We start from the raw sequence: 19051 nt of genomic DNA, 5'->3' as shown, positions 1-19051 counted from the left end.
ATGTAACAGTTTATAATGAGAAAAGAGAAAGACATATGTCAAAATTTTGAAACAATTAAATACAGTAATACTTCACTTTTCTTTGACTTCGGTTATCATCAGTTTAGGTTTCTGTCGGTTTCTTCTGCAAAAAAATTGTCTCGGATATTGTTGACATGCTCAACTGACCTCACTGTTAATTTTGTGAAAACAAAGGTCAAGCTAAGCTTTCTCCTGCTCAGTGTGGCATTGTTTCTCATTGCGTGAGCATCATCTCACATGTACAGTCAAGCAATTCCATGCTTTCCAGTGTTTTTGTGATTTTTATTGATTGTGGGTACTAATACTACAATTACATGTATGTGATTACTGTGTAGAGTAATTGCATTTACATTGATTTATGTGGAAATAATTGCCTTGGGTTTCATCAGTTTTGGATTTCGTTGATTGCTTTGAGATGAAACATCAACAAAACCTGAGGTATCACTGTAGTCTTTTCTTTCTTGTAAATATGTTTCTTTCACTCCCTCATACATTTTACAAACAACAAAACTTCCCCAAAACAAAATAAATTCTTAGCCTTCACTGAAAATTGGCCTTTCCCTAAATGTTTTGAGTTTGATAGAGTGTTCTTGCTGCTTCGTATTTCTTTGCTGTGAACATGAGTGTTAGCTTTAAGTTGGCTCTTATAGATCCAGAGCTCCTTTAAAGCTCAAATTCCCATACCCCGTCTCCCCACTCAAGCTCAAAACAGAACAATGTCATCCTGCACTGTGAGGTTGTAGTTAATTTGCCTGCTAGTCTCTTACTGCCTTTCTGGTCTTCACTTTGAAATGATGGAAAGTATGTACTTTTGCAGAAATGTCATGGAAAACTTATATTGGGGAGGGTCCTGACCATTAAGCAAGTTTAATTCATTATAGAGTGGCATCTTGAGATACAATCAGACCAACATACAAATTTTTTAAGATACGAGCTGCGACTCAGTCCGTATTTTTGTTCGAGATCCGAGGAAAATACTAAGATACGAGTCATGATTTGAGAAGTTGCCACTAGTTGGCGCACGGGTGCAGTATCAGCAGCACAACATGAGCATCTCGTTCTTTCTCACGTGTTACCTGAAGAATCAAGTCGAATCTCATGTGCTGTACTCATTCTTGCATCTTTTTTTTTTTTTTTTAGTTTTCTGAAGTTGGAAAAGACTAGGCAGTCAGACAGACTCCTGCATGCACCCGACTGGGATCCGCCTGGCATGCCCACCAAGGGGCAATGCTCTGTCAATCTGGGGCGCTGCTCTGTTGCAACCAGAGCCATTCTAGCGCCTGAGGCAGAGGCCACAGAGCCATCCTCAGCGCCCAGGCCAACTTTGCTCCAATGGAGCCTTGGCTGCAGGAGGGGAAGAGAGAGACAGAGAGGAAGGAAAGGGGGAGGGGTGGAGAAGCAGATGGGCACCTCTCCTGTGTTCCCTGGCTGGGAATCACCCAGGACTCCTGCATGCCAGGCCTACAGTCTATCACTGAGCCAACCGGCCAGGGCTCATTTTTACATTTTTTACTAACTTTTTTGTGTGCTATCATGGGGCCAAAGAAAGTGAGTGTAAAGGACAGTGGTGAGAAGAAGAGAATGATGTCAGTAGAAGTAAAGCAAGAAATAATAGAAAAACTTGAGTGTGGTGTATGAGTGAACTGGCAAGGCTGTAAAACTGCAATACATCTCCAATTTGTACCATTCTTTAAAAAAAGGATGCCATCAAAATTGCAAATCCAGTGAAAGAAACTACAATTCTGTCCCAATTAAGGACAAATATCCATGAAGTAATGGAGAAGGTTCTGCTCATGTGGGTGAAAAAGAAAGAGCTGGCAGGAGATATAGTGATGGAGATTGTAATATGTGAAAAGGCACATATTATTTACATTGACTTGAAGAAAGAACCATCAACCTCAAAAGAGGCAGAAGATATATTTAAGGCAAGTCACATCTAGTTTGAAAAATTCAATAAGAGATCTGGCATCCACTTGATTGTGAGGCATGGTGAAGCTGCGAGTGCTGACGTTAAGGCAGCTGAGGAATACATCACATGTTTTGTTGCATGTATCACAAAGAAAGGCTACATCCTCGAACATGTGTTCAACTGTGACAAAACAGAATTGTTTTGGAAAACAATGCCCCAGAGGACTTTTATCACTGCAGAAAAGAAGAAGCTGCCAGGCCATAAACCCATGAAGGACCATCTGACCCTTGCATTGTGTGCAAATGCTAGCAGTGACTGTAAAGTATAGCCACTGCTAGTGTATCATTCTGAAAATCCTTGAGCCTATAAGAGTCACAAGATTCTTAAAAGAAAAACTGCAGGTCATGTGATGCACCAATGCTAGGGCATGGGTTATGCAGCAGTTTTTTATTGAATGGGTAAATCTCATCTTTAGTCCTGCAGTGAAGAAATATCTTCAAGAAAATAAACTCCCTGACTTCAAACTATATTATAGGGCCACGACAATCAAAACAGCATGGTATTGGCAGAAAAATAGACACTCAGACTAATGGAACAGAATAGAAAGTTTAGAAATAAAACCACATATATATGGTCAAATAATTTTTGATAAAGGGGCCAACAACACACAATGGAGAAAAGAAAGCCTCTTCAACAAATGGTGTTGGGAAAACTGAAAAGCCACATGCAAAAGAATGAAACTCGACTACAGCTTGTACAAAAATTAATTCAAAATGGATCAAAGACCTAAATATTAGACCTGAAACAATAAAGTACATAGAAGAAGACATAGGTACTAAACTCATGGACCTGGGTTTTAAAGAGCATTTTATAAATTTGACTCCAAAGGCAAAAGAAGTGAAGGCAAAAATAAATGAATGGGACTACATCAGACTAAGAAGTTTTTGCTCAGCAAGAGAAACTGACAACAAAATAAACAGACAGCCAACTAAATGGGAGATATTTTCTATTTTTTTTTTTTCTTCTCATTTTTCTGAAGCTGGAAACAGGGAGAGACAGTCAGACAGACTCCCGCATGCGCCCGACCGGGATCCACCCGGCACGCCCACCAGGGGCAACGCTCTGCCCACCAGGGGGCGATGCTCTGCCCATCCTGGGCGTCGCCATGTTGCGACCAGAGCCACTCTAGCGCCTGAGGCAGAGGCCACAGAGCCATCCCCAGCGCCTGGGCCATCTTTGCTCCAATGGAGCCTTGGCTGCGGGAGGGGAAGAGAGAGACAGAGAGGAAAGCGCGGCAGAGGGGTGGAGAAGCAAATGGGCGCTTCTCCTGTGTGCCCTGGCCGGGAATCAAACCCGGGTCCTCTGCACGCTAGGCCGACGCTCTACCGCTGAGCCAACCGGCCAGGGCCAGGAGATATTTTCAAACAACAGCTCAGATAAGGGCCTAATATCCAAAATATACAAAGAACTCATAAAACTCAACAACAAACAAACAAACAATCCAATAAAAATATGGGAAGAGGACATGAACAGACACTTCTCCCAGGAAGAAATACAAATTGCCAACAGATATATGAAAAAATGCTTATCTTCATTAGTTATTAGAGAAATGCAAATCAACACTACAATGAGATAGCACCTCACACCTATTAAATTAGCTATTATTAACAAGACAGGTAATAGCAAATGTTGTAGAGGCTGTGGAGAAAAAGGAACCCTCATTCACTGTTGGTGGGAATGTAAAGTAGTACAACCATTATGGAAGAAAGTATGGTGGTTCCTCAAAATACTGAAAATAGAACTACCTTATGACCCAGCAACCTCTCTACTGGGTATATACCCCAAAAACTCAGAAACATTGATACGTAAAGACACATGTAGCCCCATGTTCATTGCAGCATTGTTTACAGTGGCCAAGACATGAAAACAACCAAAAAGCCCTTCAATAGAAGACTGGATAAAGAAGATGTGGCACATGTACACTGTGGAATACTACTCAGCCATAAGAAATGATCAGATCATTTACAACAAAATGGTGAGATCTTGATAACATTATACGGAGTGAAATAAGTAAATTAGAAAAAACCAAGAACTACATGATTCCATACATTGGTGGGACATAAAAATGAGAGTAAGAGACAAGGACAAGAGTGTGGTGGTTACCGGGGGTGGAGGAAGGGGGGACACGGGAGGGAAGGAGGGAGAAGAACACAAAGAACTAGATAGAGGGTGACAGAGGACAATCTGACTTTGGGTGATGGGTATGCAACATAATTGAATGACAAGACAACCTGGACATGTTTTCTTTGAATATATGTACCCTGATTTATTGATGTCACCCCATTAACATTAATAAAAATTTATTTATAAAACAAATAATAAATAAATATTCTAAAAAAGAAAAAGAAAAAATAAACTCCCAATGAAAGCATTACTAATCCTTGATAATGCTCCAGCCTACCCACTTGATCTTGAAGACATTCTCAATGAGTTCAAATTCGTGAAAGTCCTCTACCTCCCATGCAACATGACTTCAATCTTGCAATCTATGGATCAGCAGGTCATTCCCAACTTTAAAAAACCTTACACAAAGCACTTGTTCTGCCACTGCTTTGATGTGACTGAGAATTCAATTCTAACCCTTCGAGAGTTTTGGAAAGATCACTACAACATTGTGATATGTTTACACATTATTGAGTTGGTATGGCAAAAGGTTACAAGAACCTTGAACTCGGCATGGAGAAAGTTATGGCCTGATGTTGTTGCAGACAGAAACTTCAAAGGATTCGAACAACAGACTGAGACTGAGGTAAGAAGCACTGGAGGAGACTGTGTCCTTTGGAAAGTCGATGGGTCTAGAGGTAGATGAGAGTGACATAGATGAGCTTGTCCAGGAACATGAGGAGGAACTTCCAACTGAGGAGTTGAAGGAGCTACAGATGATGCAACATATGGAGCTTCTGCAAGAGATTAGTAGTGAGGAGGAGGTAGAGTCGGAGGAAGTGATTTCTACAAGTGAAATTAAAGACATGCTGGCAATGTGGAAGAAGCTTTCAAGTTTCATTGAAAAGAAACACCCAGAAAAAGTTTCAACTGGTCGTGCTTTAGCACTTTTTAATGACACTTTTTTTGTCACATTTCAGTAACATTTTAACCATTTTATTTATTTATTTATTTTTTACAGAGACAGAGAGAGAGTCAGAGATAGGGATAAATAGGGACAGACAGACAGGAACAGAGAGAGATGAGAACCATCAATTGTTCATTTTTCATTGTGACACCTTAGTTGTTCATTGATTGCTTTCTCATATGTGCCTTGACCACGGGCCTTCAGCAGACTGAGTAATCCCTTGCTTGAGCCAGCGACCTTGGGTCCAAGCTGGTGAGCTTTGCTCAAACCAGATGAACCCGCGCTCAAGCTCCGACCTCGGGGTCTCGAACCTGGGTCCTCCACATCCCAGTCCGACACTCTATCCACTGCGCCACCACCTGGTCAGGCATCAGTAACATTTTAAAAGGCAGGCAAAAGCAAACCTCTTTGGATAGATTTTTTTTTTTGGTTATTTATTTTTTTTTAATAATTTTATTTTTTTAATGGGGCAACATCAATAAATCAGAATACATATATTCAAAGATAACATGTCCAGGTTATCTTGTCATTCAATTATGTTGCATACCTATCACCCAAAGTCAGATTGTCCTCTGTCACCTTCTATCTAGTTTTCTTTGTGCCCCTCCCCCTCTCCCTTTCCCTCTCCCTCTTGGATAGATTTTTATTCAAAAGTCCTACAAGTAAAAGTGCCAAAAGTGCAGCCAAAAAGGCAAAAACTGGTGATGATTAAATAAAAAATATGTAATGTTAAGCTTAGGTTAAGTTCAAAGTTAAGAAAGTGCATTTTTTTACAATTAAGATTTTCTGGTTTTATTTTAAGTAAAGAAAGTGCAGTTTTAGTTTTGTTTAAAGTAAAGAAAATGCAATTTTAATTTACATTTAGTGTTAAGGAAGTGCAGTTTTAGTTTATGTGTCTACAGTGCCTGCATCCCTTCCTCCCGCCCTCCTCCTCCACCATTCACCTTTGTTAGTCACTCTCGTCTGTATCCAAGGTAAGAATACAGTACTAAATAACACTTTTTTCTTTTATTTAACATATTTTGTTATGCATTGGTAAGGTATACATGTGTGTTTCTTAATTTAAAATGTCTTCATAATTTAGAATGGTTTGGGGATATTTCACAGGGCTGAAACAGATTAAATCTATGTCAGTTATTTTAAATTGGAGAAATTTGTTTGATATATGAGTTGACTGACTTACGAGCTAGGTTACAGAACAGATTAAACTTGTATCTCAAGGTACCACTGTAGTCGTTTGTAAAAGGCTAGCCTTGGGCTCAGAATTGCCGAGTCTCAGCTGTTCCTGAGACATTCCTGACCTCTTAGCTATCTTCAGTATTTTCCCAGGACACTAAATAGGACCACTGTCATTGACCTGTACTACATCACAAAGAACTTGTGCTTCTGCAACAAAATTTCCCTCCTGCTCTTTGTCAGATCAGTGACCAGCCCCCAAATCCTGATTTGCTAATTTGAGCATGTCCCAGTGCAGGCAACCTCATACCAGCAAGTGCCTGGTTCAGCCTCTATATCTAATGCTGCTTCCCACATCTTGAGTTTGACACCCTTTGTTGTCACTGCCTGCTTGCATCCAGACACTTTTAAAATACACTTTCCTCTTGAAACACACTAACCTCAAATTTTTGGTTCATCTTGTGGTTTCTGTGTTTCATCGACTGTACATACTGAAATATCTTTTATGCCAACATGGCTGACTAAAATACTACACAGTCCTGTATAATCTCTATATTCTGTATTACACAGAACCCCAAATCTATAACCAACTGTATATATTTTTTAAAAGATACTTGGGAAGCAAAACAAGAAATGACTTGACAAAAGCGTTACATTGCACTTTCAGTCCTATGAGAATCAACCATAGAGATTAAAACTATTATGTATAAATATGCCTGACCAGGCGGTGGCGCAATGAATAGAGCATCGGACTGGGATGTGGAGGACCCAGGTTCGAGACCCCGAGGTCGCCAGCTTGAGCACGGGCTCATCTGGTTTGAGCAAAGCTCACTAGCTTGGACCCAAGGTTGCTGGCTTGAGCAAGGGGTTACTCAGACTGCTGAAGGCCCACTGTCAAGGCACATATGAGAAAGCAATCAATGAATAACTAAGGGGTCACAACAAAAAACTGATGACTGATGCTTCTCATCTCTCTCCGTTCCTGTCTATCTGTCCCTATCTATCCCTCTCTCTGACTCTCTCTGTCTTTGTTAAAAAAAAAAAAAACTATTATGTATAAATATATAATTGTTATAAATCTGTCAAAATGGTTGTTTCAATATCTGGAAAGAATCTAAGTATGAAATCCAACCTTCACAACAAAGATAAAAAATATTGATCTATTTTTTTGTAGATTTTTATTTATTGACTCTAGGGAGAGGACAGAGAGAGAATGAGAGAGAGAGAATGGAAAGAGTAGCAGATAGCATCCATCCCAATATGTGCCTTGACCAGGAAGCTCAGGGTTTCAAACTAGCTACCATAGCATTGCCAGGTTAATGCTTTATCCACTGCGCCACCACAGATGAGTCTAATTCTTCATTAATTACTAAACATCACAGTTATACTAATTAGAGAAACACTACAAATATAATCAGTTTGGAAGGACTTTCAGCAGAATATATTTTCACACAATATCTGGAACACCCACAGAGAAAAATAAAATATAATAAATGAGGTGATGTATTTCATCTATATTTAAATACATTATTTAAAAAATTATCCAAAGAAAGTCTTCATTTTAAATGAAATTTGAATATAAACATATTATGTTTAGAGAAAGAGACAGAAATCCACTTGATATTCAATTTACTTATACATTTGTTGGTTGATTCCTGTAGGATGCCTGATCAGTGTTCACACTCACAACCTTGGCATATTGAAAGGTTGCTCTACCCATTGAGCTACTAGATCGGGGTGTCTAAGAAATATCTTACAACAAATGTGTGAGTCAACGTTGTTCTCCAACACTGAATCTTTGGGTCATCATCAAAATGATCCTCAATGTATTTATTGATTAATATCGAGGTGAGGAGGGGATGGTGCGAGACTGAAAAATATGGACTTGTGTTCCCCTCATTTATACATTCATAGCTTGCTTCCTGTATGTGCCCTGTCAAGGTTACTGCAACTGTGTTCTATCAGGATGACACCCTAACCAACTGAGCTCTGGGGAAATACATCTTACCAGTTATATGAGTAATGATATTTAAGTCTTACTAAAGATTACCTTATTTAAATTCAATGACCAAGAAAATAACTGCAATCAGTGCTGTCTCCACTCCTAACTTGTCAGTGTTAAGGCCCCACCCACTGCTTGAAGTCGTCAGCCAGTGGTTTGGCGCACCGAATTTAGAGGCACTGCTCATGGGCACCTTCCTATCAACTGGAAGCGTTTCTAGCGAGGTCACACAGGATCTCAAAACGGTCGGCCCTATTTAAACCCCACCCTCCCTGTCACCGTTTCTCCACGCAGAGCGCTTGAGGTTCGCTGCGGTTGCCGAGAGCCCCACTCCAGAGCCCCCAGCGGTGAATGCAGAGTCCCGGTGAGAGGCCCTGAGCCTGCCTGCTTTGCTGCCTGGTGGGGCTCCGCATTGGTTTCCGAGTAAACTCTGAGGCCGCCCCACCTGTGTCCCCCATGTCGTCCAGGGTGGGATCCCCCTGCCACAGGGTTTCCTGCCTTGGTTCCAAAGGAGCAGCCCCAACCCCCTGGGGACCTGCAGACCCCCTCCTGAGACCCCACCCCATTTAATAAGAGGCCTGGGTCCACATTCATGGAGCAGGGATTCCCAGCAGGAACACGGAGTCCCCAGAAGAGCTCCTGGCGACAGCAAAGGGGTCCCGGGGATGCACAAAGTGAGGCTGGGAGGGGTCTGGGCAGAGAGAAATGGGAGGGGGAGGTCAGTGAGGGGCCATAGAGGAAAACGGGGTGCAGTGGACGGGACCATGATGGGGAGAGTGACAGTAAACGAGGAAAGAAGCCCTAGGGGAAGAAGGCAGAAACCCCGAGGAGAGGGAGGGGCCCCAGAGAGAAGGGCGCAGAGAGGGGGGCTGGGGAGCAGAGGTGGGGGCGCAGGACAGGGCCCTTCAGGAGGGAGTGGCTCAGTCTTATAGCGAAATCAGCAGGAGTATATAAATGGTCTCCACACCAAAGTACAAATTTATAAAAATTTTTGGTCAAAACTGGTGACTGCACAAAGATCTGAGTCAGTCAGGTCATGCAGCCCTGAACAGTTTGAAGTTAGCTTTTAAAGACAAAATCACATACTGATTGGGGTATGAGGAAGGGAAACCTAGCAGTAAAACAAGCACGGAAACAAACTCATTTACAGTGTTTATCTGTGGGATTAATTCAGGGAAAATCATTCTGGGAACATCTGCAACCTTGCAAAACTAGCCCAAGGCCATAGCCTGTAATACTAGGCTCAGGACCAGGGTTAGAGAGTCTTTTAGAAAAAGTTTTGCCTGACCAGGCAGTGGTGCAGTGGATAGAGCGTCAGACCGGGATGCAGAGGACCCAGGTTCGAGACCCCAAGGTCACTGGCTTGAGCGTGGGCTCATCTGGCTTCAGCAAAGCTCACCAGCTTGGACCCAAGGTCGCTGGCTTGAGCAACAGGTTACTCAGTCAGCTGAAGGCCCATGGTCAAGGCATATGTGAGAAAGCAATCAATGAACAACTAAGGCCTTGCAACAAAAAACTGATGATTGATGCTTCTCATCTCTCTCCATTCTTGTCTGTCCCTGTCTATCCCTCTCCCTGACTTTTTCTGTCCCTGGTAAAAAAAAAAAAAAAAGAAAAAAAGTAAGTTCTGCTGAGTCTCTTTGTTTTAGGTAAAGTTCTGTTGCTTATTTTCAAGAGGATAGTTTGGGGAGAAAGTAAGGGTAGAAAGAGGGGTTTAAGGATGAGGGAGCCAAGAGGAAAACAGCTGAGTCAGCCTGCGGTGGGGGTGGGGGTTAGGACTAGAAAGAGTAACAGGCAGCAGGAGTCACGTGTAGGGAGAGAAGAACGTGGACAGGTGTGGAGATGGGAGCACTCAGATCAGAGAAAGCAAGTTAAAGTGAAATAGGTTTCAAGAGTTTCACAAAGCAGATGTAGGGACAGGAACAGAAAATGGGAGAAAGAGCAGCGGAGGGCGTGGGGAAAGACAGGAAGGGTTGACTGTGCCTAGAAGCTGGGAAGAGACAAAAGCAGTTCTATAGACAGAAATACTTAGAAGCAGGAAGAAGGGGAACCAGGACCTGCTGGTGAGCCCATGGGGTATGCATGGTTAAGCTGTAGATACATGGGAGTTTGGCTTTATATTCTAACAGTCACTGAATTGTTTTAGTTAAAAAGATTTAAATGAGAATTACCAATCTCTAGTTTGAAGGCTTGTAAATTTTACGATTGTTTGCTTCCAGTTGCAGCACTTGTTCACTCAGAGGGATAAGACCTATCAGTCATGGGTCTCTTCGACTCCTGGGATGGCAAGACATAGGAAACTGGGGACAAGAAATGACTAAACACATGAATCTTTAAGAATATTGAATTTTTTTTTGTTTTGCTTTTTAAAAAATGTTCAGTGGATTTACCTTTTTCTTTTTCTTTTTTATTCATTTTAGAGAGGAGAGGGAGAGAGAGAGAAAGAGAGAGAGAGAGAGAGAGAGAGAGAGAGAGAGAGAGAGAGGAGAGACAGAGAGAAGGGGGAGGAGCTGGAAGCATCAACTCCCATATGTGCCTTGACCAGGCAAGCCCAGGGTTTCGAACCAGCGACCTCAGCATTTCCAGGTCGACACTTTATCCACTGCGCCACCACAGGTCAGGCAGATTTACCTTTTTCAAGTCTACATTTCACATTTAATTCTTTATTTGAAAAAATTATAAAGAGAAATCTTAGTCTGTTGACTATTTGCTATCCTGTAAATAGTCATTAACTTCTGAAATAAGCATTGGTGATATCTCAAAACCAGGGCTTAACATTCTTTGCCAAACATAAAGTAGTCTTAACTTTTTTTTTTTAATTTATTCATTTTAGAGAGGAGAGAGTGAGAGAGAGAGAGAAAGCGGGAAGGAGCAGGAAGCATCATCTCCCATATGTGCCTTGACCAGACAGGTGCAGGGTTTCAAACCGGCAACCTCAGTGTTCCAGGTCAACACTTTATCCCCTGAGCCACCACAGGTCAGGCAGTCTTAACTTTTTAAAACTTTCTAGAAGTTATTACATTACAAAGTTTTCATATCATTTTCCTTTTCAACATAGTTTTTAGTTTGTATTTTGAGCCCTGCATCATTTATAGTGTCATGTGTTGAAGCAGCTATTGGTACTTAGTAAACAATATTGGGCTGTGTCAGTGTGCACTTGGTAAGGACGTCTATGACCCTAATAGTCATAACCTTGGTAAAGAACGTCTATAATCCTAATAGTCATAACCTAGGTTCAGGTTTTTCATCATTTTTGTAGTTTGTTGAATTAGTGTGAGCCACCAAGCAGTTTTTCCCCTCCACTCCCTCTTGTCCGCTCTCTGAAAACACTGAAGGATGGCCTGCATTGACATGAAACTTGATTCTTATACAACCAAAGCTACTGACACATCTGGGTTTTCCTAGAATCAAAGGCCCCCACCAGTCTTATTCACCTCTGATTCCACATCTGCTTCTCTCTGTAGAAACTCTGCAAAAACATGGATTCTCCTTCAGCATCTGCTGTCTTCACTTTCTTCTCTGAAAATGACCTTGTTTTTCCTTCTCTCAAATCTTTTTGGTGCAAACAGCCCTCCTGCAGCACACATTAGCATACCAAAGGCCCATCCTAAGCAGGAAGGTAACTGGCAGTTTCACTTGGCAGCGCCATTCACATGGGCAGTGGCCATTTTTAACAATAAAAATGAGCAAACCCCAAAAATACAGGTTTCACAAACTTATTTGCCTAACATTCCACCCCTTTTGCTCAATTTGCAATCCACACCACAGGCATTTCTATGCACGGAATTAGGCACATCACACAAATTACAGCAACATCACAAGTCATATAATTTCAACAATTACAAAGGTGCCTTTCACCAGTCTCTCTGAGCACTTAGCCCAAAGCGCAAAATGTCCTCAGAGCTTCTCTCCAAGTGGATGAAAAGCTTCCCGGTGCAGAGGGCCTCCACCAGACTTGTCCCCCTTTCATCAGGGTTTTTCACGTTGTCCAAAAGCTGCATGTCCATCCAACAAGGGAGCCAGTGCCTCCTCTGGCTGCAGTCCAAGAATCAGTCCATGGACATGGGGCCTCAGGCCTCCCCCCTCATCTATGTCATCTTGTCAGCTCTTAAGAGCTGCCCTAAAGAGAAGCATGTGGCAATGGCGGCCAGCATTTCCACCTTTGCTCCAGATAGCACGCTGGTATCCACCGGTCCCAAAACCACAGCAAATTGCTAGGGGTATAGTAGGAACTCCTTTCTGTTGCGGTATTTCCTTCTGAAGTCTGCCAATGACAACTCCAGTCTGATTCTCCTCATCCTCAAGAGGAGCTGGAAACCTCTACTCCGGCTGACTCAGATCCACTCTGCTGGCATGGCTCAATCGTAGGCTCCCACAGCTTCTGGCTCTCGGCAACTTCCAGGGCAAATTGCAACTCGCGAATCCATAATTCCTTCTCAAGAGACTGCTCCATTTTTAGGCACAACTCACGAAAGTGGTCTCCTCCTCCAGTTCCAGGATCTGCATCTCTTCCTTCTGTGGCCATTCCAACTCTTTCTGCTGCTCAGTTTGCAGGCCTCCAGCTGCCTCTTCCACACAGCTCAAGGTTTCCTCTTGCAGGGCTGTAGAATTCAGCCAGCCTACAGTCCCCAAAATGATAGCCATGGGGATCCATAACAACCGGTTCTCCACCCCACCCCTCAAGGGTGTTGGCGGCTCCATACCAACCTGATGAGAATCCTGGCATGAATTACGCTAAATGTATGGCCAGTGGTCATGGCCTTAATGGCCAAGTACATGCAGGTTCACATTAGATTCTGTCAGATGGTAGAGAAACTCTGGAGCCAAGAACTGGTGGGAAATACCTTTATTCTAGCCTCATACCTGGCTGGAGAGTAAACACAAACACAAGGGGCTCCAAAACCCATTCATTCAGCACTTACAAAGCTACTGACATATCTGGGTTTTCCCAGAATCAAAGGCCCCCACCAGCCTTATTCACCTCTGATTCCACATCTGCTTCTCTATGCAGAAACTGCAAAAACATGGCTTCACCTTCAGCACCCTGCCATCTTGGCTTTCTTCTCTGAAAAGAACAGACTCCTCTTGCCTCTTTTTCTCTTAAAGCATTTTGGTGCACAAAACCCTCCTCCACAGCAGGAAGGTGAATGGCAGTTTCACCTGGCAGTACCATTCACCTGGGCAGTGGCCATTTTTTAACAATAAAAGTGAGCAAACCACAAAAATACAGATTTCACAAACTTATTTGCCCAACAGGGCCAGTTAATATATCCCAGTATAACATGAGAGACTTAGGCCGTAGCTCAACTAGAGTAAAATGCCTCAGCTGCAGTAAGTCCCGAGGAGAAAATGTTTAAAAACTTCTTAAAGTAAATTAAGTAATATAGTTGGTTATTGGTGAGTCTCTCCTACTGACTCATGATGTCTTACCCAACTTTCAGAAGCCCACTGAGGAGCCTTATCAGACCTAGGCAAAACACATGTATCCTTGGCCTCACAAGAGAACAGTGTCTGGCCCCTGCCAGATTCCTGTGAACAGATCCCTCCATCGCACTTCAGGCTTTCCTTGTTGGATACCAGTCTCTGAGCTGCTGAATGGCCCTGTACATTAGTGCTCAAAGAAAGAATTTTTTAATTATTTCCCTACCTTTATGAAGGCATGCACACACATTTCTCTATTTCTCAGTCCACTTACCCTTACATCTTCAGTTTAATAATGTACATAATACATTTTTATCAAACCATGTAAGTTTGTTTACACTGACCCAAATAAAAAAATATGAAATAATACACATAGGCTCAATAGTTAAAAAGAACTTCCTCATTATACTAGAGTGTATTATTTTCAATTACTAGAATTTGTGAAGCAAAGCACTGTGATATTGCAGGGTGAGCAGCAGTTACAAAAGAGACCACAAGGTACATAAAAAAAAAAAAAAAAAAAAAAGACGCATGGATGACTCACAAGCCCTGGAGGAACAGCACAGAATGGCTGAAGAGAGAAGCAGGGCCCAGAGATCAAGCATTTAACAGGATCCATCTGCAGACTCCTCAGCATTCTCAGTTAACTTTAGATTGTTAAAAATAAACCAAAAAACGTATCTGGTATGTTGCACAAAGAACATAGCTAAGGGTAAAACACAGTAAAAGCACTAAGGTGAGAGAAATCCTGTTGCTCACAGGGGTGTCAGTAAGGCTTGCATACAGTGTAAAGCTTTCCCATGTTCTTTATATCTGTTACTCCTCTATCCAGTCTTATTAGATGTTGAGTAAGATATAAATTAGGACAAAGAGCCTGACCAGGCGGTGGCACAGTGGATAGAGTGTCGGACTAGGATGCTGAGGACCCAGGTTCAAGACCCCAAGGTCGCCAGCTTGAGCGCAGGCTCATCTGGTTTGAGCAAAAGCTCACCAGCTTGGACCCAAGGTCGCTGGCTCAAGCAAGGGGTTACTCAGTCGGCTGAAGGCCCATGGTCAAGGCACATATGAGAAAGCAATCAATGAACAACTAAGGTGTTGCAATGCACAACAAAAAACTAATGATTGATGCTTCTAATCTCTCCATTCTTGTCTGTCCCTGTCTATCTCCCTGATTCTCTGTTTAAAAAAAAATTAGGGCCCTGGCCGGTTGGCTCAGCGGTAGAGCGTCGGCCTAGCGTGCGGAGGACCCGGGTTCGATTCCTGGCCAGGGCACACAGGAGAAGCGCCCATTTGCTTCTCCACCCCTCCGCCGCGCTTTCCTCTCTGTCTCTCTCTTCCCCTCCCGCAGCCAAGGCTCCATTGGAGCAAAGATGGCCCGGGCGCTGGGGATGGCTCTGTGGCCTCTGCCTCAGGCGCTAGAGTGGCTCTGGTCGCAACATGGCGACGCCCAGGATGGGCAGAGCATCGCCCCCTGGTGGGCAGAGCGTCGCCCCTGGTGGGCGTGCCGGGTGGATCCCGGTCGGGCGCATGCGGGAGTCTGTCTGACTGTCTCTCCCTGTTTCCAGCTTCAGAAAAATGGAAAAAAAAAAAAAAAAAAAAAAATTAGGACAAAAACTTTGGAACATAAATTGCATTTTATGGTTTCTCTGGTGCTCAAACAGGTTTTAAGAAAGGTTAAATATTTTACTAAATGACTGACATTTTTACTGTTTCTCTTCATCATGAATTCTGCAATGTTCTGAAAGTCTTCAGTGCAGATAAAACGCTTTGCCACATACTTGACATTTGCCAGGTGCCTCTCTGGCATGTATTCTCTCCTTTAGACAGGTGAAACAGTCATTTAATGTTTTGCCACAACCTCCATATTTTTAAGGTTTTTCTTTATGATGAATTCTTGAATGCTTACTAAAATTCTGCAGCCAAGCAAAAACCTTAATACACTCCCTAAAAAATTTCTGTCCATTATGACAGTTCTGATGATAAATGACATTTCAGGATTGGTCAAAGGCTTTACCGCTTTCTCTTCACCTGTAAGGCTTCCCTCCAGTATGAGTCCTCTGATGTAAGGTAAGGTATTAGGAGGAATTAAAGGCTGTGCCATATTCTCAACATTGATAGGGTTTCTCTCCAGTATGAACTCTTTGATGTACAGTAAAAGTAGAGGAATTGTTAAAGGCTTTTCCATTCTCTACATTTATATAACTCTCTTGTATGAGTTCTTTGATGTACAGTGGGACTGGACAGTTGAGTGAAAGCTTTACCTCATTGTCTCATTTGTATGGTTTTTCTCTTGTGTGAATTCTTTGATGTTCAGAAAGAGTTGAGGAATAGCTAAAGGCTTTGCCACATTGTCTGCATTTGTATGGTTTCTCTCCTGTGTGAGTTCTTTGATGCCTATTAAGAGTTGAGCGATCAGTAAAAGCTTTGACACATTGTCTGCATTTGTATGGTTTCTCTCCTGTGTGAGTTCTTTGATGTATAGTAAGTTTAGGGGAACAGGTAAAGGCTTTGCCACATTGTCTACATTTGTATGGTTTCTCTCCTGTGTGAGTTCTTTCATGTACAGTAAGGTCAGAGGAATATCTAAAGGCTTTGCCACAATACCTGCATTTGAATGGTTTCTCTTCTGTGTGAGTTCTTTGATGTTTATTAAGAGTTGAGCGATCAGTAAAAGCTTTGACACATTGTCCGCATTTGTATAGTTTCTCTCCTGTGTGAGTTCTATAATGTACAGTAAGTTCAGAGGAATACCTAAAGGCTTTGCCACAATTCCTGCATTTGTATGGTTTCTCTTCTGTGTGAGTTCTTTGATGTACATTAAGACCGGACAGTTGAGTGAAAGACTTGCCACATTGTCTGCATTTGTATGGTTTTTCTCCTGTGTGAATTCTTTGATGTTGAGTAAGAGTTGAGGAATAGCTAAAGGATTTGCCACATTGTCTGCATTTGTATGGTTTCTCTCCTGTGTGACTTCTTTGATGTTTATTAAGACCGAACAGTCTAGTAAAAGATTTGCCACATTGTCTGCATTTGTATGGTTTCTCTCCTGTGTGAGTTCTTTGATGTTTATTAAGAGTTGAGGGATCAGTAAAAGCTTTGACACATTGTCTGCATTCGTATGGTTTCTCTCCTGTGTGAGTTCTTTGATGTTTATTAAGACCAAACAATCTAGTAAAAGATTTGCCACATTGTCCGCATTTGTATGGTTTCTCTCCTGTGTGAGTTCTTTGATGTTTATTAAGAGTTGCGCAATCAGTAAAAGCTTTGACACATTGTCTGCATTTGTATGGTTTCTCTCCTGTGTGAGTTCTTTGATGTACAGAAAAATTGGAGGAACAGGTAAAGGCTTTATCACATTGTCTACATTTGTATGGTTTCTCTCCTGTGTGAGTTCTTTGATGTTTATTAAGAGTTGAGCGATGAGCAAAAGCTTTGACACATTGTCTGCATTTGTATGGTTTCTCTCCTGTGTGAGTTCTTTGATGTATATTAAGCTTTGATTTCCTGATAAAGGTTTTACCACATTCTAAACATTTATGAGGCCTCTCTCCACCACAGATTTTCTGATGGTTGAAAAGGGTTGAGGAATGGCTAAAAGCTTTGCCACACTGTCTGCACTTCTGAGGTTTCCCTTTGGTGTGAATATTTCTATCAGGTAAATTAAGAAATGAATTCCAATTGAATGCCGTGCCAGATTTTTCATATTTATAAAGTTTTTCTGCACTATGGACCTTAAGTATATTTACATTGAGTATTTCACTGAAAGCTCTGGTACATAAATTATAAGTGTAAGCGTCCTTCTCAGTATGAATATTCTCTTCTTCTGGATGATCTGAGGATTGCATAAAAGATCTGACACATTTACTTTGTTCCTTTATCTCCACATCATGAATATCATGATGAATATTATAATGTGATATCTGGTCAAATACTTCTCCGTGTCCATTATGGTTCTTGGGAAATGGAGTTTTCTCATTTTGATTACAAACTGATTCTTGTTCAAAGTTTTTCCAATGTTCATTGTATCGATAACTTCTGTCTTCATTATGCATAATCTGGTAATAATGAAAGATAGATATACTTTTATTGAAAGGTATAATTTCATTTAACATGTACACTTATTCCCAAATAACTACTCTGTGATACCTATTAAACCATGTTGGCTGTACAAAATTTGCTACCAACTTAATGAATATCAGACATTAAAATGGAAAAACATTTGAAAACCAAACCCAATCATTATTTATTCCAAAGTTTACATAACTTCCTAACTTTTCCAGATTTTCTTTTCAAAAGTATATAATAGTAACAGATAGTTTATGATGTTGGTGGGCAAGCCTACCTATGTGGGGATATTAGCAATGAAGCCATTTTTTTAGTGCCTTAGGAAGAGTTCAAAGAGTGATCGATCCATTGTGCCTAAGGCCAGCTTACTCAACCAATGCATCCATGGCTGTGGGAGGTGAAGAGTAAAAGAGAAGCAAGAGGGGGACGGGTAAAGAAGATGGTTGCTTTTCCTGTAGGTCCTGACTCAGAATTGAACCCAGGACATCAACATTCTTGGCCACTGAAAACACCAGCCAGAACCAATTTGAATTTTTAGAAACTGATACCCAATGTAGCTGACTTAAATATGGAGTTTCACAGATGTGTAATATTTTTTACCTATTTATAAAACAATGAATTAACCACAAATAATAGTCTCGCCCTGGCCAGATAGCTCCTTTGGTTGGAGCATCATCCTGAAGCATAGAGGTTGCTGGTTCGATCCCCAGCCAGGACACATACAGGAAAAGATTAATGTTTTTGACTCAGTCTCTTTCTCTCCCCATTCCACTCTCTCTTAATACAGTGGTACCTTGACACATGAGCACTTGATTTTGCAAGCAATTTGAGAGAGGAGCAATCACTTGCAGAATTTTTTGCTTTATGTCACCAGCAAATATTAAAATCACGAGGTTCCACCAACTTCTAATAAATGGCCTTCTGATTGTTCTAAAAGGGAGGAACAAACAAACTTCCATGGAAAGGTTTTCGGTGAAACAGCTTCTAGGTGAAAGCAAGGAAAGTGTGCCAAAAAAGCCAATAGTCCGTGAAGAAAATTATGATGATTAAGCAAAGTAAAAAAATGGCAATAAGATTATCAAGAAAATTACAAATCATATGTAGTGTGTAAATTTTGCAATTAAATGTAGTGTTAAGTGTGTAGAGAGTAAGTTATAAGTTAAGCAATAGTGCACGAAATAAAAACATCCTCCGCGGTCTCCTCCCCCTCCACCAGCATCTTTACCTGAACTTGAAGGTAAATACAATTCATAAACAAGCTTATTTCTTTACATTTTCTCTTATTATGTATATATGTACATATTTGTTATTTATAAAGTACTTTTTA

At 41.5% G+C, this 19051-nt stretch overlaps 2 protein-coding genes across 9 annotated transcripts in view; one reads left to right on the top strand and one right to left on the bottom strand.

Moving 5' to 3' along the window:
- The window catches only part of LOC136331889 (zinc finger protein 420-like), a 143092-nt gene that overhangs the window by 42540 nt on the left and 81501 nt on the right, over nucleotides 1-19051 (top strand). The gene's annotated exons all lie outside the window — the stretch shown is intronic.
- Nucleotides 15257-19051, bottom strand: part of LOC136331893 (zinc finger protein 420-like) — a 123226-nt gene continuing 119431 nt past the window's right edge. For all 8 annotated transcript variants that reach the window (XM_066271057.1, XM_066271053.1, XM_066271054.1 and 5 more), the window contains one exon: nucleotides 15257-17714. In XM_066271057.1, coding sequence (XP_066127154.1) covers nucleotides 15930-17714 — 1785 coding nt within the window. In that variant the 3' untranslated portion in view covers nucleotides 15257-15929. The remainder of the gene's footprint in view (nucleotides 17715-19051) is intronic.

This window comes from Saccopteryx bilineata, chromosome 3 (genome assembly GCF_036850765.1).
Source record: "Saccopteryx bilineata isolate mSacBil1 chromosome 3, mSacBil1_pri_phased_curated, whole genome shotgun sequence".
In the NCBI taxonomy this organism is placed as follows: domain Eukaryota; kingdom Metazoa; phylum Chordata; class Mammalia; order Chiroptera; family Emballonuridae; genus Saccopteryx; species Saccopteryx bilineata.
Note: the sequence above shows the minus strand (reverse complement) of the source record. Positions and strands in the feature narration are given on the sequence as shown.